This window comes from Narcine bancroftii, chromosome 1 (genome assembly GCF_036971445.1).
Source record: "Narcine bancroftii isolate sNarBan1 chromosome 1, sNarBan1.hap1, whole genome shotgun sequence".
Classification (NCBI taxonomy): domain Eukaryota; kingdom Metazoa; phylum Chordata; class Chondrichthyes; order Torpediniformes; family Narcinidae; genus Narcine; species Narcine bancroftii.
This window is the reverse complement of record NC_091469.1, coordinates 41,449,970-41,475,764: the sequence shown is the minus strand read 5'-3', so window position 1 is coordinate 41,475,764 and position 25,795 is coordinate 41,449,970. Positions and strand designations below refer to the sequence as shown.

At 39.3% G+C, this 25,795-nt stretch overlaps 1 protein-coding gene across 2 annotated transcripts in view; it reads left to right on the top strand.

The window, feature by feature from the left end:
• LOC138757437 (signal-transducing adaptor protein 1-like) overlaps nucleotides 1-25,795 on the top strand; it is a 93,906-nt gene that overhangs the window by 12,486 nt on the left and 55,625 nt on the right. The window contains exon 3 of one of the 2 annotated variants that reach the window (XM_069924715.1): nucleotides 20,341-20,457. The exons of the other annotated variant lie outside the window; for it this stretch is intronic. Coding sequence (XP_069780816.1) covers nucleotides 20,341-20,457 — 117 coding nt within the window. The remainder of the gene's footprint in view (nucleotides 1-20,340; nucleotides 20,458-25,795) is intronic. 2 annotated transcript variants of the gene reach the window in all.

Here is a 25,795-nt window from a genome sequence, read left to right as displayed (position 1 = left end):
AGGAAGATACAACCAAAAGAAGAGAATTGGCGGATAAAAAAATAAAATATGAAACATTACAAACATATAAGGTGGAGAAGAATATAATGAAGACAAAACAGAAATATTATGAACTAGGGGAAAAAACACACAAAATCCTAGCATGGCAGCTTAAGACAGAGCAAACTAAGAAAACGGTATTGGCAACAAGGAAAAAAGACAAACAAATTACATATAATCCAAAAGAAATTAAGGAAAACTTCAGAGAATTCTATGAACAATTATACCGAACCGAAAACGAAGGGAAAGAAGGGAAAATAGATGAATTTTTGACTAAAATTGAACTACCAAAACTACAAATAGAGGAACAAAATAAATTAACAGAACCATTTGGAACAGTAGAAATACAAGAGATAATAAAAAATTTACCAAATAATAAGACACCAGGAGAGGATGGACTCCCAATAGAATTCTACAAAACATTTAAAGACCTAATAATACCGCCCCTCCTGGATGTAATCAACCAGATTGATGAGACACAAAACTTACCAGATTCATGTAAAACAGCAATAATTACAGTGATACTAAAACAAGGGAAAGATCCACTCTCACCAGCGTCATATAGACCAATATCTTTGCTAAACACAGATTATAAGATAATAGCTAAACTATTAGCGAACAGATTAGCAGAACAGGTACCGAAAATGGTAAATTTAGACCAAACTGGATTTATCAAAAAAAGACGCACAACAGACAATATTTGTAAATTTATTAACTTAATTCATGCAGTAGAAGGAAATAAAGCACCGGAAGTAGCAGTTGCTTTAGACGCAGAGAAGGCCTTCGACAGAGTAGAATGGAATTACTTGTTCAAAGTATTGCAAAAATTCAGTTTACCGGAGAAGTATATTAATTGGATTAAAGCATTATATAAGGGACCGTTAGCGAAAGTGACAGTAAATGGACATGTATCAAAGCAATTTAACTTAAGCAGGTCAACGCGGCAGGGATGCCCACTATCACCATTATTGTTTGCGCTAGCTATAGAACCACTAGCAGAATCGATAAGAAGAGATAATAATATAAAAGGAATAAAAATAAAAGACAGGGAATATAAAATCAGTCTGTTTGCGGATGATGTGATAGTGTACTTAACAGAACCAGAACTATCAATAAAAGAACTATATAAGAAATTGAAGGAATATGGAGAAGTGTCGGGATACAAGATAAACGTAAATAAAAGTGAAGCAATGCCTATGAATAACGCGGATTTCTCAAAATTTAAGGAGGAATCCCCATTCAGATGGCAAACGCAGGCAATAAGATACCTAGGTGTGCAAATAAACAAAAATCTAGGCCAATTATATAAACTCAATTACAATCCACTAATGAAAAAACTACAGGACGATTTAGAGCATTGGAAAGAGCTACCACTAACACTGATAGGAAGGATAAACTGTATTAAAATGAACATTTTTCCAAGGATACTATACTTATTTCAGGCATTGCCAATACAACTGACAGAAAAATTCTTCAAAGAGTTAAAGAAAATAATAAGGAGATTTTTATGGAGAGGGGGGAAACCGAGGATAGCACTAGACAAATTAACAGAATGGTATAAACAAGGAGGCTTACAATTGCCAAACTTCAAAAATTATTATAGAGCCGCACAATTAAGGTACCTATCAGATTTTTATCAAACAAGGGAAAAACCAGACTGGACGAGACTAGAATTAGATAAAATAGGGGAAAAGATACCTGAACACATATTATATAAATGGGACGAAAAATTGGTACAACATAGAACTTCTCCAGTATTACACCATCTCCTCAATATATGGAAGAAGATACATGTAGAAAGAAATAAAATAAATTACCAAATACCAAAACTAATATTGACGCAAAATAAGCTACTCCCTTTTACAATAGACAACCTTGCCTTTAGAAAATGGGAAAAAAAAGGGATTAAAAGAATAGAAAATTGTTTTTCAGGAAGTAGATTCTTATCCTTTGAACAAATGAGAGATAAGTACAATATAACGGGAGATACAGCGCTGGCATATTACCAACTGAGATCCTACTTGAAAGATAAATTAGGAAGCAACTTGAGTTTACCAGAGGGAAGTAACCTTGAATATGTGATTACAGATACAATGTTAATCAAAAGATTTATAAAAAATATGTATATTAAACTGCAAGAAAAGGAAAATGAGGAAACAAATGGTAAAACTAAACAAAAATGGGAACAAGATTTAAATATAAAGATAAAAAAGGAAACATGGGAGAAGTTATGCTCTGGAACGATGAGAAATACAATAAATACGAGGCTGCGTATGATACAATATAATTGGTTACACAGACTATACATTACACCGCAAAAGTTAAATAAATGGGACCCAACAGTATCTGATAGATGTTTTCGATGTAAAAAAGAAAGGGGAACAACAATTCATGCAATCTGGACATGTGAGAGAGTAGAAAAATTTTGGGATGATCTCAATCAGATATTAAATAAAATAACAGAAAACAATATACCAAAGAATCCAGAGATCTTTCTCCTAAGTAACATAAAAAATAAAGAATTTGGAATTGACTTGGAGGATGCACAAAAAAGATTTGTTAAGATAGCCCTAGCTGTAGCAAAAAAATGTATTATGTCAACCTGGAAATTGGAAGATAATTTGAAAATACAACAATGGTATATAGAAATGAATAAATGTATTCCATTAGAAAAAATAACATATAGTTTAAGAAATAATATTGAAATATTCGAACAAGTATGGGAGCCTTACATTAAATACAATAGCGAAAACCTACCGGGAACAAACATTACCTAAGTTGATGGAAGGAGAAGAGAAGAAAAAAATGGACTCAGTAGAATTTCTGGTGTATTTTTGTTGAATGACAACATTGTCTAACTGAATTAATGCAACCTAGATTGTATAACTAAAATGGATGAGAGGGGGGAGGGATGGGGGGGTGGCTTGGGAGGAGGGAGGGGGGAGGGAGAAAAAGTCACTGTAAATGTGTGGAAAAGAAAAAGTGTATATCATGGCTATTGTGATTTATGGTGTGAAAAATAAAAAATTAAAAAAAAAAAAAAAAAAAAAAAACCTTCTCTGCACTCTCTCTATTTTGTTTATATCCTTGCTATAATTCGGTGACCAAAACTGCACACAGTATTCCAAACTTGGCCTTGTCATGATAATGAATATGTATGAGATGTACCGGAAGTCACGTGGTATGAGAGAGCTAAGAACACAAGCAGGAGAACAAAGGAAACCGGAGAATAAAAAGACACTAAGAAGTTTACCTGATAAACTTGTGTTTAATGTTTCATTAACTTCACATTTCGGGCCACAAATGTGACATTGGCGACGAGGATGAAAGAAGCTTGAAGAAAATTAAAGACTAAACAAGATTACAGAGGATTACAGACAACTTCAAGATGATAAGAATTTTCTCTGTGACTCAGTACTTTTGGGGCTGGAATATTTCCTCATGGCTGGTGCAGACGGTAACTTTCTAACACATAGTGGAATTGCTCATTTTGACCCAACGGGTGATGCAAGTACTGTAAGTGTGAAGTGGAAGGCATGGCTGGAAGAATTTGAATCCTACGCCGACATTCGTGGCCTATTTCTAGATACCGGTACAGTTGAACAAAAAGTGCAGAGAAGGGCGTTACTTCTTTTCACTGCAGGACCCTCAGTTTGGGAAACATTTAAAACACTTTTGAATACTGGAAGAAAGGATGAGTACCGGAAAGCGGTAGATGCATTAAATGCACACTATGTAGTGACACCGAATGCTACATTTCAACGCCATTTGTTTCGGAGAACGAGACAAGAAGATGGCCAGACAATTGCTCAGTACGTGACGAGACTACGCCAGCTAGCTGTTGGATGCAATTACATGCCAGCTGATTTGGACAACCAATTACTGGATCAATGTTGTACAGCACTGCAGATCAGATAAACTCAGAAGACGTCTACTGGAAAGAGGGAGTGAGTTGGAACTCACCGATGCTTTAGCTATTGCTGCTGCATTAGAGGCTGTTGAAGGGCAATTTCATACCATGACCCTGAAAGACAACTCAAGCCAGCAAATTAAGAGGCTCTCACATCGCCATAATCAGCCAAGATATACATTGACACAGGATGTGGAGTGTTATCGATGTGGAAACCGAGGTCACTTTGGAAAAGACCCATATTGCCCGGCCAAAGGCAAAGTTTTCAGAAAGTGTGGAGGTAAGGACCACTTTGCAAAGAAGTGCAAAAGCAAGTCCAATGCAGACCAGAAGAGGAAGAGTACAACTTCCAAAGGCAAAGCCTGGGGGAAAGGAAAGTATCCTGGAAAGAAAGATACCATTCGCCAGATAGACGGTGACGATGATGATACCCAGGAGGAACAGAGTTGTTACCAATTTACGTTGAATGAAGTACATCATGAGAAGGTCCCAGTGATCATTGGTGGAGTGACAGTGCAGGTCATTGTAGACTCAGGCAGTGACAGTAATGTGATTGATCAACATTTATGGGAGAAGTTGAAAAGGAAAAAGATCATCTGTACCTCAGAGAAGTGTTCCAAGAAACTGTATCCATACACAGCATCCAAGCCATTGCAGACCATTGGATGTTTTACTGCAACTGTTGAAGCTGGAGATAAGTACACCGAAGCAGAGTTTGTGGTCATAGAAGAGAGGGGAGAACCATTGCTGAGTAGAAGCACAGCGCAAGACCTGGCAATACTTCATATTGGAGCTTGTGTCAATTCAATTCAGTCATACGAGGATATGAAGCAAGAATTCCCCGCAGTCTTCCAAGGAGTAGGAAAGCTGAAAGGTCGACAATTGAAGCTAGTGGTAGATGAAACGGTCAAACCCAAGGCACAACCAATGCGGCGAACTCCGTTTGAACTTCGTGGGAAAGTCGAAGCCAAAATTAAAGAATTGATCAAACAAGACATTCTTGAACCGGTGGAACATTCGACACAATGGGTCAGCCCAGTAGTGATTGTGCCCAAACCAAAGGGTGACATAAGACTATGTGTTGACATGAGAATGGCCAATGAAGCTATAATTAGAGAACGACACACTATACCAACAGTGGAGGAAATACTTCAAGAACTAACTACCAGTAAGATATTCTCAAAAATTGATCTGAAATGGGGCTATCATCAATTAGAGCTGGATCCCGAGATGTGACAACATTTGTGACTTACTGTGGATTGTGTCATTACAAGAGACTATCATTTGGAATTAATGCAGCTTCGGAGATCTACCAGTATGAAATCCATCGAGTGATTCAAGGCATTCCTGGAGTTGCCAACATTTCTGACGACATCATAGTCCATGCACCAATGAAGGAAGAGCATGACAAATGGTTGAGGCGTGTACTATCTAGACTACAGGAGGCAGGCCTTACGGTGAATGGAAACAAGTGCCAGTTCGGTGTGTCAGAAATGGACTTCATGGGACACAGACTTACACGGGAAGGACTAAACCCTGCAGAGGCCAAGGTGAAAGCTATTGCAGAGGCACGTGCACCTCAGAACGCAACAGAGGTGAGGAGTTTCCTGGGATTGGTCAATTTTTGTGCAAAGTTCATTCCTAATTTCGCTACAGTGACAGAACCACTAAGGAAACTAACCAGGAAAGGTGTACCATTTCATTTTGGATCTAAGCAGAAGAAAGCGTTCACAGCGCTGAAGCAAGGCCTGACAGATGCAAAAACTCTTGGATATTACGATCCTGCAGCATCAAACAAAGTCATAGCGGATGCCAGCCCGGTTGGTTTAGGAGCCGTGTTAGTCCAGATGCATGATGGAGGACCAAGAATCATTGCCTATGCCAGCAGATCGTTATCAGATGTGGAAAGAAGATACTCTCAGACAGAGAAAGAAGCACTCAGACTTGTATGGGCCTGTGAGAGGTTCCATGCATATTTATACGGCATTGAATTTGAACTCATCACAGATCATAAGCCATTAGAGGTGATCTATGCACCTAGATCCAAACCATGTGCCAGAATAAAGAGATGGGTACTCAGACTACAACCCTACAAATATAAAGTAATCCACATTGCAGGGAAAACAAACATTGCAGATCCGCTGTCCAGATTGGTGAAGGATGGTGGTCCACAATCCAAGTCAGAATTGGGAACAGAAACAGAGAGCTTTGTATGCTTCGTAGCTATTCAGGCAACACCGAAAGCTGTGACTACGAAGGAAGTCGAGAGAGAATCTGAACGTGATCCAGAACTCATGGAAGTAAGAGAATGCATACAGAGTGGACAATGGGACAAGTGTACTCACAAGGCTTACATTCACATTAGAGACGAACTTTGTTGCATCGGACAGTGTGTATTGAGAGGTTGCAGATTGGTGATACCGCAAAGATTGAGACCGAAGATCGTATCCTTAGCGCATGAAGGACACCTAGGTATTGTTAGTACCAAGCAAAACCTCAGGACCAAGGTATGGTGGCCAAGTTGTGATAAAGACGCAGAGAGATTTGTTAAAACTTGTCACGGATGTCAAATCACAAGTAGGAGTAATCCCCCAGAACCGATCCGGAGTACGCAACTTCCGACAGGACCATGGATCGACGTAGCTGTTGATTTTCTTGGACCTTTACCGACAGGTGAATCAATTATGGTAGTGATAGATTACTACAGCAGATACTATGAGTACGTGATGTTGAAGTCCACAACCACTGAAAAAACAATACAAGTGTTAGCAGAGATATTCGCAAGATATGGATTACCTGTTACATTGTACTCTGACAATGGTCCACAATTCACTTCAGAGACATTTACGGATTACATGAGGACCACAGGTATCCACCATCATAAAGTAACTCCGAAATGGCCGCAAGCCAACAGAGAAGTAGAGAGACAAAATCAGTCCATTGAAAAACGATTGAGGATTGCACACGCTGAAGGACAAAATTGGCGAGAAGCATTGCTATCTTATGTGGCTGTCTATCGAGCAACGCCTCATGCAACCACTGGAAAAAGTCCTGCAGAAGCATTTTTTGGGAGAAAAATCCGCACAAAAATGCCAGAAATAAAGGAAATCCGAGACGACCAGGAGATGAGGGACCACGATGCTGAAAAGAAAGGTGCAGCAAAGCTGTACACAGATTCGAAACGTGGAGCCAAGTACTCAGACATCATGCCAGGAGATAATGTTCCAGTGAGGCATGAAACTGGTGGTAAGCTAGACACACCTTATTACCACCAACCCTATACTGTCGTGTCCAGAAGTGGCAGTATGGTGACAGTCAAGTCTCCGACTGGAATCCTGTATAAGAGAAATGTATCAGGTGTAAAAAGGTACCAGTCCAGAGATACATCGAGCGAAGAGGTTGAAAGGCCAATACGAGATGCTGAAACTGAGAGACCTGATGATGTTCCAGAGGCAGTTACCAGCACTCCTGATGAAGTGACTAGAGCACCAGAAACACCCGAAGCCGTGGTGAGCAGTATTTCCGACGCTGAGAGTGAACAACCGAGAAGCGACGACAATATCGCAGGCAGGCCAAAACGAAACCGGAAAGCGCCCAAACGATGCGAAGACTTTGTGCCATAGTTTTGATAAGAACTTTGGGACAGTATTTAATCTTATATCATAAAGTGCATGTATGAGTGCTGTAGGAAGTAAATTTTATGTAGTTGAGTTATAGTATTACCATTAGTTACGATGTTTGTATGTTTCCGAGGGATATTGATAAGTGAAGGTAAAGTTTATTTCTGATTAAAGGAGGGATGTCATGATAGTGAATATGTATGAGATGTACCGGAAGTCACGTGGTATGAGAGAGATAAGAACACAAGCAGGAGAACAAAGGAAACCGGAGAATAAAAAGACACTAAGAAGTTTACCTGATAAACTTGTGTTTAATGTTTCATTAACTTCACATTTCGGGCCACAAATGTGACAGGCCTCACCAATGCTTTGTACAATTTCATCATAACATCCCAACTCTTGAATTCAATACTCCGATTTATGAAGGCCAACATTCCAAATGCCTTCTTCACCACTCTATCTACCTGAGTATCAACTTTGAGGGTACTATTTACCATAACTCCTAAATCCCTTTGTTGGTCTGCACTCCTCAATTGTCAACCATTCAATGTATATGACCTATGTAGGTTTGCCTTTCCAAAATGCAACACTTCACACTTATCTGTATTAAATTCCATCAGCTATTTCTCAGCTCACTCCTCTAGCTTTCCTATATCTCTTTTTAAATTATGGTAATCTTCCTCACTGTCCACAATACCACCAATCTTTGTATCATCTGCAAACTTACTTATCCAATTCACCACCCCTTCTTCCAGATCGTTAATATATATAACAAACAATAGTGGACCCAGGACTGATCCCTGAGGAACTCCACTCGTCACCGGCCTCCAATTTGACAAATAATTTTCTACCACTACTCTCTGACACCTCCCATCCAACTATTGCTGAATCCATTTCACTACCTCCTTATTTAAACCTAATGTCTCCACCTTTTTTCCTAACCTCCTGTGGGGAACTTTGTCAAAAGCTTTACTAAAATCTAAATAGACAACACCCACAGCCTTCCCTTCATCAATCTTTTTTGTAACCCTCTCGAAAAACTCTATAAGGTTTGTTAAGCATGATCTGCCCCTGACAAAACCATGCTGACTACTTCCTATCAATCCCTGTTCTTCCAAATATTTGTAAATGCCATCCCTCAGAACACTTTCCATCAACTTACCCACCAAAGACATCAGACTCACAGGTCTATAATTTCCTGGCTTACATTTGGACCCTTTCTTAAACAGCGGAACAACATGAGCCACCTTCCAATCCTCTGGCACTACCCCCGTGACCAGTGACATCCTACATATCTCTGTTAATGGCCCCACTATCTGTCCACAAGCCTCCCTGAGTGTCCTTGGAAATACTTTGTCCGGACCGGAGATTTGTCCACCTTTATCTTTTTTAACACTGCCATCACTACCTCCTCGGTTATCCTTGTATGATTCATGACATCCCCACTATTTTTCTTTACTTCAACTGCTACAATTTTTTTTCCCTAGTGAATACCAAGGAAAAGAAATCATTTAAAATTTCCCCCATCTCCTCTGACTTTTCACATAGCCTACCCTCCCTATCGACAAGGGGTCCAATTTTATCCCTCACTAATCTTTTACTTTTAATGTACCTATAGAAACCCTTTGGATTTATTCTTACTCTGCCTGCCAAAGCCTCTTCGTGCCTCTTTTTGGCCTTTCGAATTTCTTTCTTAAGATTTTTTCTACACTCCTTGTAGTCCTCCTTCAATTTCTCAGCACCCTGCTGTTTATACCTCTTGTACGCCTCCCTCTTTCTCCTAACCAAATTTCTAATATTCCTCGAAAAACAAGGCTCCCTGTGACTTCCAGCCTTTCCTTTGATCCTCACTGGGACATATCTACTCTGTACTCTCAAAATTTCTTCTTTGAATATTCTCCATTTTTCATTTACATCCTTTCCTGAAAAAATCATGTCCCACTCAATACTCCCCAAAGCCATTCTCATTCCTTCTCATTTGCTTTTCTCTAATCCAAAACCTCAACTTTAGGCCCTTCTTTGCTCTTCCCTAAAACTACCCTAAAACTAATAGAGTTATGATCACTAGACCCAATTTGTTCTCCAACATTAATCTCAGACACCTGACCTATCTCATTCCCTAACAGGAGATCCAGTATTACAACGACCCGAGTCGGTTCCTCTACGTACAATAGTGAAGCAGATTCATGTGAATCTTACTGACGTATAATTTCCTGGATTAACCTTTTTTCTTAAACAAAGGTACGGAAGGCAATCTCCAGTTCTCTGGGACCTCTCCTGTTATGAATGTGGCTGCAAAGATCTTTGTCAAGTTAAAGCTTTCTTAATTGATAAATTAGGTTAAAGTTTAAGATTGCCCAGACAATCTGAGTTTGAAATTTTACTTACTAAAGGAGGTATTAATAAATTTATTTCAGAAATATATAAATTACCTCAAAGGAAAAGGCCTAAATTGGATATTCATAAATCAAAATTAAAGTGGGAAAATGATTTATGTAGAACAATAGATCAAGATGATTGGATAATGTTATGTAAAGATAATATGACTAAAATTATTAATGTAAGATGTAAATTAGTACAATATCAGTTATACTTAACACAAAATTAAAAAGATTTAATTTCTACAGAATTGTGTTTTAGATGTCAATATGAAATAGGTTCTCTCTTTTTCACTTGGCAGTGTATTAAGGTTAAGTCATTCTGACAAATAATATCCTGGATTATCCTTCTTAAACAAAAGTACAGCAGGTAATCTCCAGTTCTCTGGTACCTCTCCTGTCATGAGTGTGGCTGTAAAGATCTTTGTCAAGTTCCCAGCAATCTCTTCCCCCTCCTTCCAACCCTTCCTCTTCCCACCTTTTTTATTCAGCCATCTATCTGTTTTTCCAGATTCTTGACAAAGAGCTCAGACCTAAAAATGTTGATGACAATTTACTTCCTATGGATGCTGCGTGATCTGCTGAGTTTCTCCAGCACTTTTGTGTACTGCACTAGACGGCAGCATCTGCAGATTTTCTTGGTTAATCTGTTCACTTGGCTTTTTCAATAACTGGGGATACATTCCATCAGGTCCAGCTGATGTCCACCTTAAATCTCCTGAAAAGACCCAACACAATCTCTTTTTTAATCTCAAACTGTCCTGATACATAAAAAAAAAATTCTTCACATGATCTCCTTATCACTCTCCATGCTCTTCTCCTTGGTAAACACTGAAGCAATGTACTAATTTAGTTTCTCACCTACATCTTCTGACTCCAAGCATAAATGTCCTCCTTTGTCCTTGAATGGTTCCATCTTCTCCTTTTAATGTAAATATGAAATGCCTTGGGATTTCTTTAATCCTGCCTGCCAAAGGCATGGCATTGCCCCTTAATACCTTGCTTGAGCTTTTTCCTGTAATATATTTATTCTTCCAGGTGCCTGTCTGATTGTAGGTTCCTGAACCTTGTATATGCCTCTGTTTTTTTTGTGGTTCTTGATTAAATTAATGACCTCTCATCATCCAAGGTGATCTTACCTGGACCAATTTATCCCTTCTTTGCACTGGAACATGCTGATCCTAGACTCTAATTAGTTGGTCTTTAAACCACCCCCCCCCCCCCCCCCATGTCAGTATGGGCTTGCCTGATAAGAACTGTTGCCAATTAACCCCTGGCCTATCAAGTCAAGATTGTATTTGTTGTGATGAACATAAATAACACCAAATATTTTCCTTTGTTTGCCCTTCAGAGGCACACAAAAAGGCACTATTAATGCAATATCACTAACAAAACAAGAAAGAGAAGCAGACTTGCTTCAGACATCAAGCAAAAATGGACCATTCTGCCTGCTTTGCAGGCGAGGTGGCTGCATGAAATCGTCAACAATCTTCCTATACAGATTGAATTCCTGCACAAATTTACAAGTTCCAATGATTTCATTATGTTGCAACTTAAAACAGAAAAGTATGAAAATAATCAGATTTAATTTACTTTAAATTCTACAATGTAGAGAGACACGAGTTTATTGTCATATACATTTTACACAGTCATTCTTGCTTGCTACAGCTAAAACACATACTTCATAAAGAAAAAGAACAACTATAATAGAATGCAATAAATTAATTAAAAAGAGATAAGTACAAAAAGATATTCACAGTTGCCATAGTACAAGAAAAAAAAGTAGCATTACAATGCTGCAGACAGTCTTTAAAATGGTGTTGGAGCATCCATGATGAGTTCATGAGCCTGATAGCATTTGGAAAGAAACTGTTCTTAAACCAAGAGGTGCTGGTCTTCACTCTTCTGAAGGTAACAGAAAAAAGGTTGTGACAAGGCTGATGGGGTTCTTTGTGATGTTAGCTGCTATTTTGAGGCAGCACTTCACATTGATGCCTTCAATGCATAGAGGTTGGAGTCAGTGATGGACTTGTCGATATTGGCTACCTTCTCCACCTGGCCACTTAAACTACTAAAGCAGACTGTGATGCCACCAATCAGTATACCTTTTCACAATGCACCTGTGGAAGTTTGATAGAATATTTGACGACACGTCAAATTTCCTCAGACTTCTTACACACTATCGTGCCTTCTTTATTTGCCTCAATATGCTGGCTCCAGGAGGGATCTTCTGAAATATGGACTTGAAGATTCTAATCTTCTCCACCTCCATTATGTCAATGTGCACAAGTCTTTGTCCTTTGGCCTCCTCTTGATAAAATCAACAATAAGCTCTTTGGTTGTTGGTGGCATTGAGAGCAAGATTGTTGTTCTGGCACTACCCAACCAGTTCTCAATCTTCATACTGTACTTTGACTCCTCTTTTTCAGTTGTTCAGCCAACAACGGTAGTGTTGTCAGTGGACCAAAAGATTGTGTTGAAGCTAAACTTGGCATTATTGATTGTTCTTACATCTGCAAACAAGACAATTCAGAGCCTAACAAATTAATTTCAGTCAACATTAATCAAAGAAAGGAATGGGAAAACCAAAACTGAATTGAGAGTTTTAGATTTTTGGTAACAAAGGAGATTTTTAGTGAAACAAATTATCTCATTTTTCCAGAAGATTTGTGCTCTTTCCATCATAAACTGCACCTTTGACATATTAATGCCATCCAATCAGATGGCATTAATATTGACTTCTCTGGCTTTCGATACTTCCCCAGCTCTGTCTCTCTCCCTTTTCCCTGTTTTCTTTCACACAGTCAATCAATTCTCACCTCTCCCCTTATTAAGATCTGTGTGGGTCTGGACTCCTCCCCCAGCCACCACTGTTTCTATTCAGATTTCCTGTGTTTTGCTCATTCTGCTTATTCTTTGCTTATTCCTTGAAGAAGGGCTCAGGCCCTAAACGTTGGCAATATATCTTTGTCTTCTACAAATGCAGAAATACCAGCTGAGTTCCTCCAGTATTTTGGTGTGTTTTTACTGGGTATTTACTTAACCACCTCCCACATTTCTACACCTCCTCTTATCACCATGATGGATTTCCTTCTCCTTGATGCATTTATCCAACTTGCCCTTAAATGCACTCATGCTAGTTTTTTTGAAAACTGTTATATGTGGTGGCACATTTTAATTTTTAACCACATTCTGTAGCCAAAAATATCCCCTGACTTTATTGGGTTTATTGGAAACAATTTGATGCATATATTTTGGTTTCTACCTCCACTACCCCTAACAAAATCAAAAATATATTTTGTACCTCAACACCACTATTCTACATTAAGATAGTCTGAGGATCCTCTTTCCCTGAATGTAGGCTCAACTATTTGCCATCTATCCATGTGTTTATTTGCTTGGCTGAACCTGTCGTCTCACATTGGACTACTTCTCCTTCATTTCCAAAGGTGTAGCTTTGGGCACTCACATGGGCCAAAACTTTGCTTATTTTCTTGTTGGATATGTGAAACAGTATTTGTTTCAGTCGTGCTTGGACCCTTTTGGTACTTTACCCACTCTCTTTCTGGTACTTTATCAGTTACATTGTCTAACATCTAATAGGACTTGAAAATACAATTACTTTTCCAACTGATATCCACCCAACTCTGACTCTTCCTTGCACTTTCTATTTAAGGAGATGAACTACCTGCAGACAATCATTGCAAGCCAATGAACCCACAGCTATCTTGACTATATTTCCTCTCACCTCCCTTTTGTAAAGAATACATCCATTCTCCCTGAACCTCAGACTCCATTACATTTGATCTGATGATGAAATGTTCCACAACCACCTCTGAAATGTCTTCCTTCTTTCTGAACTTTGGTTTCTCTTCTGTCAAATTGAGTGCTCTAAACTGCATCACATCTATTTTTCCCATCATCACTCTTGCCCCACTCTCTCCTCTTGTTCAGAGAGAGGACAGAGTTCTCTCAATCTCACCTTCTACTCCACAGGCGACCCATTCAGCAGATGATTTATTGTTCACCGTTTCTGCCAACCTATTTCATACACCCCTTCTCTCTGTTTTCACTATTTTGAAGGGACTGTTCCCTTTTGATTCTCTGATATCCTCTTCTGTTCCGCCTGACAGTATTTATCTCATACAATCGCATCTCTTCCCTTCTTACCATCCAGTGACCAAACCAGTCTTTCAATGAAAAACAGTGATTTATTTGCACTCTTGGCAGAGTCATGCCAATAGGATTAGTGCTCTGTACTGGGTGTCAGATGTGGGAACAATGGGTAACCTCCACCCTCTCAAATGGCCACATCTGCACCAGGTGTACCGAGATGCAGTTACTAAGGGACCGAATTAGGGATATGGAGTTGCAGATTGATGACCTGCGGCTTGTAAGGGAGAGTTAGGAGTTAATCGACTCAACTTTCAGGGCAATAAATACTCCAGAACCCGTGTCAGGTAAGTGGGAAACCGTCAGGGGAGGAAAGAAAAGAGCGAGAAAAACAGAGAGCACACCAGTGATTATCCCACTCAGCAACAGTTATGTTGTGTTGGATTCTGTTGAGGGAGATGACCAGACAGAAGATGGCCATGGGCACCAGGTCAATGGCAATGAGCCTGGCAGAGTGGTGAAAAGAAAAGGAAAAGGAGAAATGCAGTAGTTATTGGGGACTCCATTGTCAGGGGTACAGTCAGGAGGTTCTGTGAGCCAGATAAATATACCCCCTGGTGCAAGGGTATGAGATATCACAAATTGGGTCCAAAATATTCTGAGAGGAGAGGGAGAGCAGCCTGATGTCTTGGTACATGTGGGTAAAAACGACATTGACAAGAAAAGGGAGGAGGTAATGAAAAGGGATTACAGTGAGCTGGGATGAAAGCTGAAAGATAGGAACGCTAGGGTGATGATCTCGGAATTACTACCTGTTCCAAATGCAAGTGAGGAAAAGAATGTAAGGATAAGGAAAATGAATGTGTGGCTGAGGTGCTGGTGTACAGGGCAAGGATTTGGCTTCTTGGATCATTGAGATCTCTTTTAGGGAAGGCATGATTTTTACAAGAGCGACAGGTTGCACCTAAATCCAAAAGGTGTCAACATTTTGGCAAGTATGTTTGGTACAGCAGTGGGGCAAGGTTTAGTGGCCATTCAGATAGCAGATGCTTTAAGAATTATTTTCCAGAACTCGATAGACTCAGGATCAGTACCCATGGATTGGAGGGTAGCTAATGTTACCCCACTATTTAAAAAGGGGGGTAGAGAAAAAGCGGGGAATTATCGGCCTGTGAGCCTTACATCAGTAGTGGGCAAAATGATGGAATCCATTATTAAGGATGTAATAGCGGAGCATATGACTAGCAGAGAAGGGATCGGACAGAGTCAACATGGATTTACAAAAGGTAAATCGTGCTTGACAAATCTATTGGAATTCTTTGAGATGGTGACAGGTAAAATAGATGGGGGAGAGCCAGTGGATGTGGTGTACCTGGACTTCCAAAAGGCCTTCGATAAGGTCCCGCATAAACGACTGGCTTCCAAAATCAAGGCTCATGGGATTGGGGGCAAAGTATTGATGTGGATTGAGAACTGGCTGGCAGGTAGAAGACAGAGAGTTGGGATAAACGGCTCATTTTCTGAGTGGCAGGCGGTGACCAGTGGGGTGCCACAGGGATCTGTACTGGGACCCCAGCTGTTCACAATTTACTTTAATGATCTGGATGAGGGGATTGGATGTAATATCTCCAAATTTGCAGATGACACTAAGCTAGGAGGGGTTGTGTGCATGGAAGATGGGGTCAGGAAGCTCCAGTGTGATTTGGATAAATTGAGGGACTGGGCAGATACATGGCAAATGCACTACAATGTGGATAAATGTGAGGTTATCCACTTTGGTAATACAAACCGGAGGGCAGATTACTATTTGAATGGCAATAGATTAAGAGATGGGGAAGTGCAGAGAGATCTAGGGGTACTTGTACATCAGTCTCTGAAGGCGAGCATGCAGGTACAGCAGGCGGTTAAAAAGGCAAATGGTATGTTGGCCTTCATATCAAGAGGGTTTGAGTATAGGAACAAGGATACCTTACTGCAGCTGTACAGGGCCTTGGTGAGACCCCACCTGGAGTATTGTGTGCAGTTTTGGTCACCTTAACTAAGGAAGGATGTTCTTGCAATGGAGGGAGTGCAGAGGCGATTCACCAGGCTGATACCTGGAATGACAGGAATGACTCATGAGGAAAGATTGCGCAAATTGGGATTGTACTCGCTGGAGTTTAGAAGATTGAGAGGGGATCTCATAGAGACATATAAAATTCTGGCAGGACTGGACAGAATGGATGCAGATGGGATGTTTCCAATGATGGGAAAATCCAGAACCCGGGGCCATGGTTTGAGGATAATAGACAAACCATTTAGGACCGAGATGAGGAGGAATTTCTTTACCCAGAGGGTGGTGAATCTGTGGAATTCATTGTCACAGAGGGCAGTAGAGGCAGGTTCATTAAATATATTTAAGAGGGAATTAGATAAATTTCTTCAGTATAAGGGTAACCTTTAATAAAGGTTACGGAGAGAGGGCGGGGACGGGGTGCTGAACTTTAAGATCAGCCATGATCTCGTTGAATGGCGGAGCAGGCTCGAATGGGCGAATGACCTACTCCTGCTCCTATCTTCTATGTTTCTAAACTAATTTGGCAGGGGTATGGGAACCAGAGTGATAGGGAAAAGGGTAGGGAAAATAAAGTAATGGCCAGGAAAAGTAAAATAGGAAAAATGGGAGGAGAAAGTAAAAAAAATCAGATGGTGCAGTGAGTTTTCGGGTCAATGATAGTGTTAAGAAAATGACAAAGAAAAATAGTGGGCAGAAAAATCAAAAGAAAAGGTTACAGAAGTCACTAGATATTAAAAGGACAAAGAGCATAAGGGCACTTTATCTGAATGGCCGCAGTATTAGAAATAAGGTTAGTGAACTTGAGGCGCAAATCGGTACCCATGCCTATGATTTAGTAGCCATCAAGGAAACATGGCTGCAAGGTGACCCTAAATGGGAATTAAACTTTCAAGGGTATCAGGTGGTGCAAAGAGATAGACAGGATGGTAAGGGAGTTGGAGTTGCACTCTTAATCAAAGATGAGCTCCAGACAGTAGTGAGGGATGATATAAGATCTAAAGAGCATAATGTTGAGTCCATTTGGGTAGAGATAAAGAATAACAAAGGGAAAAAAATTATTGGTGGGTGTTATCTATCGCCCATCAAATAACAATAGTTTAGTGGCACAGGAAATAAATAGAGAGATAAGTGAGGCATGTAATAATGATACAGCAGTAGTCATGGGGGACTTTAACTTCCACATAGATTGGGAAAATCAGGTTGGTCATGGGAGTCTGGAAGAGGACTTCATAGAATGCATCCGCGATAGCTTTCTTGAGCAGCATGTTAAGGAACCAACAAGAGAAAATGCTCTCCTGGATCTAGTGTTGTGCAATGAGATAGGTAGAGTAAATGATGTAATAGTCAGAGACCATCTGGGAAATAGCGATCATAGTATGATTGAATTTCTCATTCAGATGGAAGGGGAAATAGTTAGATCTAAAACTAATATATTATGCTTAAACAGGGGTGACTACCATAGGATGAGGGAGGAATTGGGCAGAGTGGACTGGGAGCACAGGCTAATTGATGAAACAGTTGAGGAACAGTGGAAGATTTTCAAAGAAATATTTTGTAATGGTCAACAAAAATATATTCCGGTCAGGAAAAGGGCAGCAAGGGAGGGATAAATCAACCCATGCTTAACAAAGGAAATAAAGGAGAGTATAAAATTGAAGGCGCAGGTGTACAAAGCTGCAAAGAGCAGTGGGAAACTGGAAGATTGGGATAACTTTAAGAGACAACAAGGGGTTACAAAGTGGGTAATAAGAAATGGGAAAAAGGATTATGAAAGTAAATTGGCACAAAATATAAAAACAGAAAGCAAAAAATTTTATAAATATATAAAACGGAAGAGGGTGGCCAGAGTTAACATAGGACCCTTGGAGGATGAGAAAGGAAAACTGGTAGCAAAAAATGATGAAATGGCCGAGGCATTGAACAAATATTTTGTGTCAGTCTTCATGGTGGAAGACACATCGAGCATGCCCAAATGCGGAGTTAAGAATGTGAATGTTGGGGAGGGCCTTGATAAAATAGTTGTTATAAAGGAAGTAGTGATGGAGAAACTAATGGGACTAAAGCCAGACAAATCACCTGGTCCTGATGATATGCATCCAAGGGTTCTGAAGGAAATGGCAGAAGTTATAGTTGATGGATTGGTGGTCATATACCAAAATTCCTTGGATTCTGGGCAGGTCCCAGCAGACTAGAAGACAGCAAATGTCACACCACTTTTTAAGAAGGGATCTAAGCAGAAGACTGGAAATTATCGGCCAATTAGCTTGACGTCTGTAGTTGGAAAAATGCTTGAAGCCGTCATTAAAGATGAAATAGTGAAACTTTTGGAACGTAAGGGTTCAATCAGGCAGATGCAGCATGGTTTTAGAAAGAGAAGATCTTGTTTGACAAACTTGTTAGGATTCTTTGAGGATATAATGGGTGCGGTGGATAGAGGGGAACAGGTTGATGTAGTATATTTGAATTTCCAGAAAGCATTTGATAAGGTGCCGCACAAGACACTCATCAGTAAGTTGCAGGAAAGTGGAGTCCGGGAAGTATATTGGCCTGGATTGAAAATTGGTTGTCTGACAGGAGGCAGAGAGTCGGGATAAGTGGGAGTTTTTCAGGTTGGCAGAGAGTGGTAAGTGGGGTGCCGCAGGAGTCGGTGTTAGGCCCACAACTGTTCATCATTTACATTGATGACTTGGAGTAGGGGACAAAATGTGGTGTAGCCAAGTTTGCGGATGACACCAAAGAGTGGGCAAAGGTCTGGCAGATGGAGTACAATGTTAGTAAGTGTGAGGTTATCCACTTTGGCAAGAAAAATGAAAGAGCTGAATATTAAAGGGTGAAAAACTACAGCATGCTGTTGTGCTGAGGGTCTTGGGAGTGCTTTTGCATGAATTGCAAAAAGTCAGGTTGCAGGTACAGCAGGTTATTAAGAAGGCAAATGGAATGTTGGCCTTCATTGCTGGAGGAATTGAATTCAGGAGTAGGGAGGTAATGTTGCAACTGTATAAGGTACTGGTGAGACCGCACCTGGAGTACTGTGTCCAGTTCTGGTCTCCATATTTGAGGAAGGATATACTGGCTTTGGAGATGGTCCAGAGGAGGTTTACTAGGTTGATCCCTGGGATGAAGGGGTTGACTTATGATGAAAGATTAAATCATCTAGGATTGTATTCGCTCGAGTTCAGAAGAATGAGAGGAGATCTTATAGAAACATATAGGATTCTGAAGGGTATGGATAGGATAGATGTAGGAAGGTTTTTTGAGCTGGCCAGGGAAACTAAAGCGAGAGGACACAGTCTCAAGATTCGGGGGTGTAGATTTAGGACAGAGATGAGGAAAAATAGTTTTTCCCAGAGAATGGTGAATGTTTGGAATTCTCTAATCAGGGAAATGGTTGAGGCTGCTTCATTAAACATATTTAAAATTTGGTTAGATAAATTTTTACATGATAGAGGAATTAGGGGATATGGGGAGAAGGCAGGTAGGTGGAGTTAGATCATAAATTAGATCAGCCATGATCTTATTGAATGGTGGAGCAGGCTCGATGGGCCATTTTTGGCCTACTCCTCTTTCTACTTCCTATGTTCCTATGTTTTTCAATCTAGTATTCTGAATGTAGTTTACTCTACATTAGAGAAACAACACAGAAACTCTTTTACAGAGCACCTGCCATTCTAATTCTCTGTCTCATCTCAGTCTGACACCATTTGACGCTGTTCCAACAAGTGTCATTACAAGCCCTAATGTTATGTCTTGGCACATTGCACCCTTTTAGACTCAAGGTTTCTTCAACTTCAAGTAATGTGCTTTCTGTATTTATATCAGCACTGGCTATTTCTACTGTAAGTCATCCACATTACAATAGACTAGCTTGGCCTGTTGTTCAAATCTGTCAGCTCTGCTATGAACAACATAAAAGACAAAGAATTGAAATTGTCCTCTAACTGCACTGTTCAACCATTTGACTTGGCCCTCTCCTTTCACTGATATCCCCTTTGTTCTATCCATTCCTCCCATTGCCTTCTCAACAATTTACTATTATTTCAAAAGTATTTAAATGGTTGGGAAGTTCACATTTTCCTGAATATTTTCTGTATTTCATGAATGACAAAATTAATCAAAGAAAAACAGCTGACAGAAAGAGCATTGCTCACTGTGGTTTCAACTAAATCACAGTAATAACTTTATTCTGTATTTGCTGCCATGTCTTTATAACTATTATTTTTACAGTACACAGAAAAAGTGGATCTCCAGCACTTTAAATCAATAAAAGATGAAAACCGAGTTAAAGGCTGCCAAAGAACTACTTTCCGGCTGCAACTTGACAACGGGGAGGTAAAGCTAAAGGTATCACAACTAAAATTCTGATCCAAGTCAAGATAGCAACTTTGGCTGCTTAACCTATTGATTTCAAATTCCTCATTCAGATGTTTAAATGCAAGAAATTATTTTCAATGGTCATGAAGCTAACCCTTTACTGAAATAATGAACAATAAAAAGCACACAAAATAAAATAATAAGCTAATCGGGGAGGTAATGTGAAAGGGTTAAGGAGGTCAGAATTTACAAAGTTCATTCACAAGAGTATTTTGAGCCAATATGTAGATTGATAAAGGGCAGTCCTGGATCTAATGTTCGGGAATAAATACTATCCATTGGAGAGTATTTTGGGATAATAACTCTAACTCTGTAACCTTCAAGGTAGCTAACAAATGAATAAAGGTGGTTAAAGTGAACCTGAGATCACTTGAAAAATAAACACTAATATGGTTATAAATTTTACCATGCTTTGTTACTTTGCAAAGCTTGAGAACTCTGTACAGCAAAAAGCACTGCCACATACAGCTAGTCTTATCACAAGGGAGTCGGCTGTGTGGCTCACAAGTTGCATATTTATACAGAAAAAATTCCAACTTTCCAGAACATTCGCACAGACTTTTCCACATTAGTACATGTTTCTTAAAATATTTCTTAGGATTCGTTAGACTATGCTGTGTCCCTTACCTGACGGTTATTAGTCTTTGCCAAATAAGGAGTTATTGTTTTTCTTCACAATCAGTTTTAGTCTTGCTGAATCATCCGAATTCACAATGGAATGTGGTCTCTGCTTCTCTACTTTTGTCACTTTAAGACTCACATTCTCAAGGTCATCAGTAACTTAAGGTCCTAAATCAATAGAAGGCTAAATTCAATACCATGGAGTGATGGAGAAATATAACCCTTCATCTCATTTAGTCTACATCAAACACCCATCTTACAGCTAATCCAACATTTTTAAAAAATTCTCCCAGATTCACTTCAATTCCCCCCCAGATTAGTGACCAGTTCAACGAAAAAGCCACATTTTGAGATGTGGGAGGAAATTGGTGCACAATCACAGGGAAGATGAATAAACTCCACAAGGATAGCATGCAAAGTCAGGATTGAATTGGAGTCTCTGGCACTCTGAGGTAGCACAAAAGCCCAGGCTGCAGCTATTGATCCCCCAAATCCCTGATTCTTTGATCTACTAATGATGTTTGGTCATCAAATCTACTTCCACTTTTCCCTCTGCCGCTCCTTTCTTCTTCACCCACCCTAATCACTTCCATGTTCATCATGAAGGCACACAGCATCCTAAATTGAACAATCATCAATTCTTGGTCACCATTACTGATTAAAGTACCGGACTCCACTACTTGCATAATCACAATATAGTTCACAGCAGTTCAAGATGGTTCAGCAAACTTCAGTGTGAAGCACAAGAGTCTGCTGAAGCTGTGATTGTAGTAAAAACACAGCGATGCTGGAAGAACTCAGCCAGTCTAGCAGCATTTATAAAAGGTAAAAATATATTACCGATGTTTCAAACCTGAGCCCTTTTTCAAGTTATGAGTTTTTAAAAAAGAGTCAAGCAACAGTATAGAAGAGTGGGGAAAAATGGAAGAATGATGGGGAGAAGTGCAGACTAAAGTGTTAATGTAATAAGATAAGAGGACAGGAGAGAGTCAAGTGAGAATTGATTTTCACTCTGTGAAAGGGGACAGGGAGAAAAGGGAAGAGAGAAAGAGTGACAGAGTTGGAGGATGGGAGACATTGAGAAAGATTGGGGGAGTGGTGAGGTTCTATTGGAAACTGGAGAAGTCAGTGTTAATGTCATCAGGTTAGAGGGTGTGCTATAGCTGTGCTTCCTGTCAAGGTTCAAAATGTTCAGCAGAACTCCAAATACAAAACACAGATTTTATTGAGTCATGCCAGGAGGAATGAGCAATATTAGGTTTGGGTAGACAATGACACCTTAAGCTAACACAGCTGCTCATTCAAAGAACCCAGGCAAAGGGTACAATATTTAAGGACAATTCTTGAATATAAATGAAAGGGATACCTCTTTGAAAGTATTGTTAAGTATTGTTAAGGTGTTATAGTCAGTATTATAGTGTTATAGTCAGTATTTGCACATTTCCAAAGACAGGGAAATGGTTGGGATCAATTAGCTTTTTACATGTACATGTTATAATTAAGATATATGAATTAGTAGCATATACAAACCTGACCCCCAATATACAATGACTTCTGTGCCTTGACACTTGTAAATGAGACTTTCACCCTAAACAGAAAGCCATCCATACTAACATAGAGAGGAAAGCTGTTAGAGTGAAGTTCTGTGAAGTCTAGGTCTTGTTGGTGTCTTCAGTGTGGCTATGCGCATCCTGGAGCTTTTGACAGCTAGTTCCTGTCTGCCAAGAAGTGGAATCAATCAGCCGCCTTTAGGCAGGAAGCCAATTTATGAATGGGAGCCTGTTTGACAAGTAGTGGAATTGGTTGGCAAGGCATTTATCATCTTTAGCACTTTCACACTTGCAAGTGATCCCACGAATTAACTGCCAATTGGCCTTTAAAGTGTCTTGAGTGAAAGCAAAATCAGATCAATTCCAGCATGAGATGATGTCATCTCATGCCAGGGATTGACTGCCTCAACCCCTAGTGCAATCCAGGGTGCCTTCAGATGCCAGTGTTGCAATCAGGCTTTGTGGGATTGAAATTACCCAAATTTTTGTGTGAGTGCAGGAACGTGAAGGAAGAAAAGATTAAAATGAAGGTATAAACTTTGCTGTAGGGAAGTCGCAGTGTGGGGGGGGGGGGGGGGGGATGGTGGACGGGGAGAGAGAGAGAGAGAGAGCAAATAAATTGCAATAGCGGACAATTTTTAAACAACGTGAGAAAATTGGTCGCGGCCTAGCACATACCATGGGAAAAAGCAATGGCGGACCTCACTTCCCAGAATGTCCATGCCAATCTTTTGCCCATGTACACTAATCCCATTTGGTCACATAAGACATCCTATTTAATTGTCTATATAAATATCTTTCATAGTAATTGTAAATCAGTGACTTATTTAATGACTTTTGCACTTTATCGATTTATTTTTCTCTGTTTACATTTTATTTATTTTCATGTATACGCATCCTCTTGAGTACCATTTTTTTGCACTCACAATAAGTGGTGATTCTGCCTCGCCAACATGAAAAAGTCTCGGGGTTGTATGTGATGTCATGTATGTACTCTGACAAAAATCTGAACTTTGTCTTTTATTTCCCATCTCCTCCAGCAACACATTCTACCTATTAACCATTGTTAGTGTTTTTTAAAAAAAAGTATCTCTCAAATTCCTTTCAAAGATATTGTTTTACCTTAAACTTGTGGCCTTTTGTTTTTGATACCCCTAAATGAGAGAAAATATTTTGACTACCTACCCTCTGCATGCTTCTAATCTGTCAAGTCTCTTGAGACCCTTCTTTGCTCAAGGAAATGCAGAACTATCCTCTCTCTCCCCATAACTAAGTTCTTCAGTCCAGGCAACATCCTAGTAAATCTTCTATGCATCTTCTTGGAGTATCTAGAAATTGTAAGAATTGCAAGCTTGTCTGTGCCATATGTATCCTGAGGACAAATCAAAACATTTCAACAAGCAACTGTTTTTGAAACCACTGTGAATTGTCCCATTGGAGCACGTGCCAGTTTGCTATAAGAGTACATGCTCTGTCCAGAGGCTTCCATTCACTTGAAATAATGGATTCAAAAAGATAGGCTATGTAAACACAATTTCACAATGGGAATCTTTGTAAACATGGCTTCATGGTAGACACAAAACTGCAGAGAACTTGTGTTTTAAAAAGTCATGGAATCCCGGAATCTAATATTTACTCATAGAGGGAAAGAGAGAAAATTTCTGGATAGGAAACTAGCAATTTATATTTCCCTTCAAGTCCTGCTAAAATTAGCCATGTCTTTTTTAAAAAAAGTTTCATTCTTTAGGAAGAGTGAGTCAGGGCTCACAGGGTCTTGGGGAATGGGGGAGTTGTGGTAGGGGTTGAAGGCATGAATGTAGGGCAGCAGGGTGTGAGAGATCATGGGGGATTTGGACACCAAAGGTGGTGGGTTGGCTTTAGCTAATATTGATGTCTGTAAGGAGATGAGAACACCTGCAGCTGCTAACCCAAAGCAATGTTGCTAATCTGGATTTACAACATCGGATTCAACTCCTCCAAATGCTTTTTTTGCATGTGAGATTCCTATGCTCATTTTCCATGCATTGCAAATAAAAAGTCCTGTTATAGTAAGTATACAAAACATGTTCAAAATATTTTAATAACCAAACCAACCCTTGAGGACATTCTGGTCTCTCATCCCTGACTAATTTCTTTTTAAAAATATTTTTAAAGAATTTTAAAACCACATCTACAATTATTAAATGAATAAATTGAAAAAATAATGTGTATGTATAAAAGTTTCCTTTTTCCTCCTTCCCTCCCCACCCAACCTAAAAAAAAAGAAAAAATCTCACTTCACATAGTACTAGAGCTAAGGGTTACCAGTGTGGCAAGTCCTTCAAATTTTCAAACATTATAAGTATGGGCTCCATATTTAAAAAAGAAATGATATTTATTACACAAATTGTTATTTTCTCAAGTGGAATAGAATTCAGCATGCCATCTCTCCATTCCTAAAGCTGTATTTGATTTCCAAGTTATGGCAATGCACTGTCTAGAAACAGCTAAAACTAATTGTAAAAATTCAATTTGATACATAGTCAATTTTAATTTGCATCTAATCACTTTAATATTACCCAACAATGGGAGTTTTACTTTTAATATTTTCTTCAAAATTGTTTTTATTTCTAGCAGAAAAGGTCTTACACTCCTAAATAGAATGGGGGAAAAAGTCTCTTTTTTTCCTCCAAATTTTATATTATTAGCACACATGTAGCAGAATTGTATATACAACTAGAAAATTCTTATATATCAAAATCGATACATGCTTTTTTTTATCATTTTCTCCCCCTTTCCACTCACTCCCTCCTATGCAGAAAAAGCCCAAAGAAGAGATAAAGAAATGAAAGAGGAAAGAAAAAGAACAGACTAACTTTTTAACAATACTGGATATTACCTAATTAATAAATTGTAACCCAATTATTCTAATACGTTCAACTACAATTATATTTTTCAAATTTGAGATGTATAGTAAAATAAAACACCACTGTGCAATATATGACATTTTATATATATATATATATATATATATGTGTGTGTGTGTGTGTGTGTGTGTGTGTGTGTGTGTGTGTGTATGTATATATATATGTATATGTGTGTGTGTATGTATATATATATATGTGTGTGTGTGTATATATATGTATGTATGTATATAT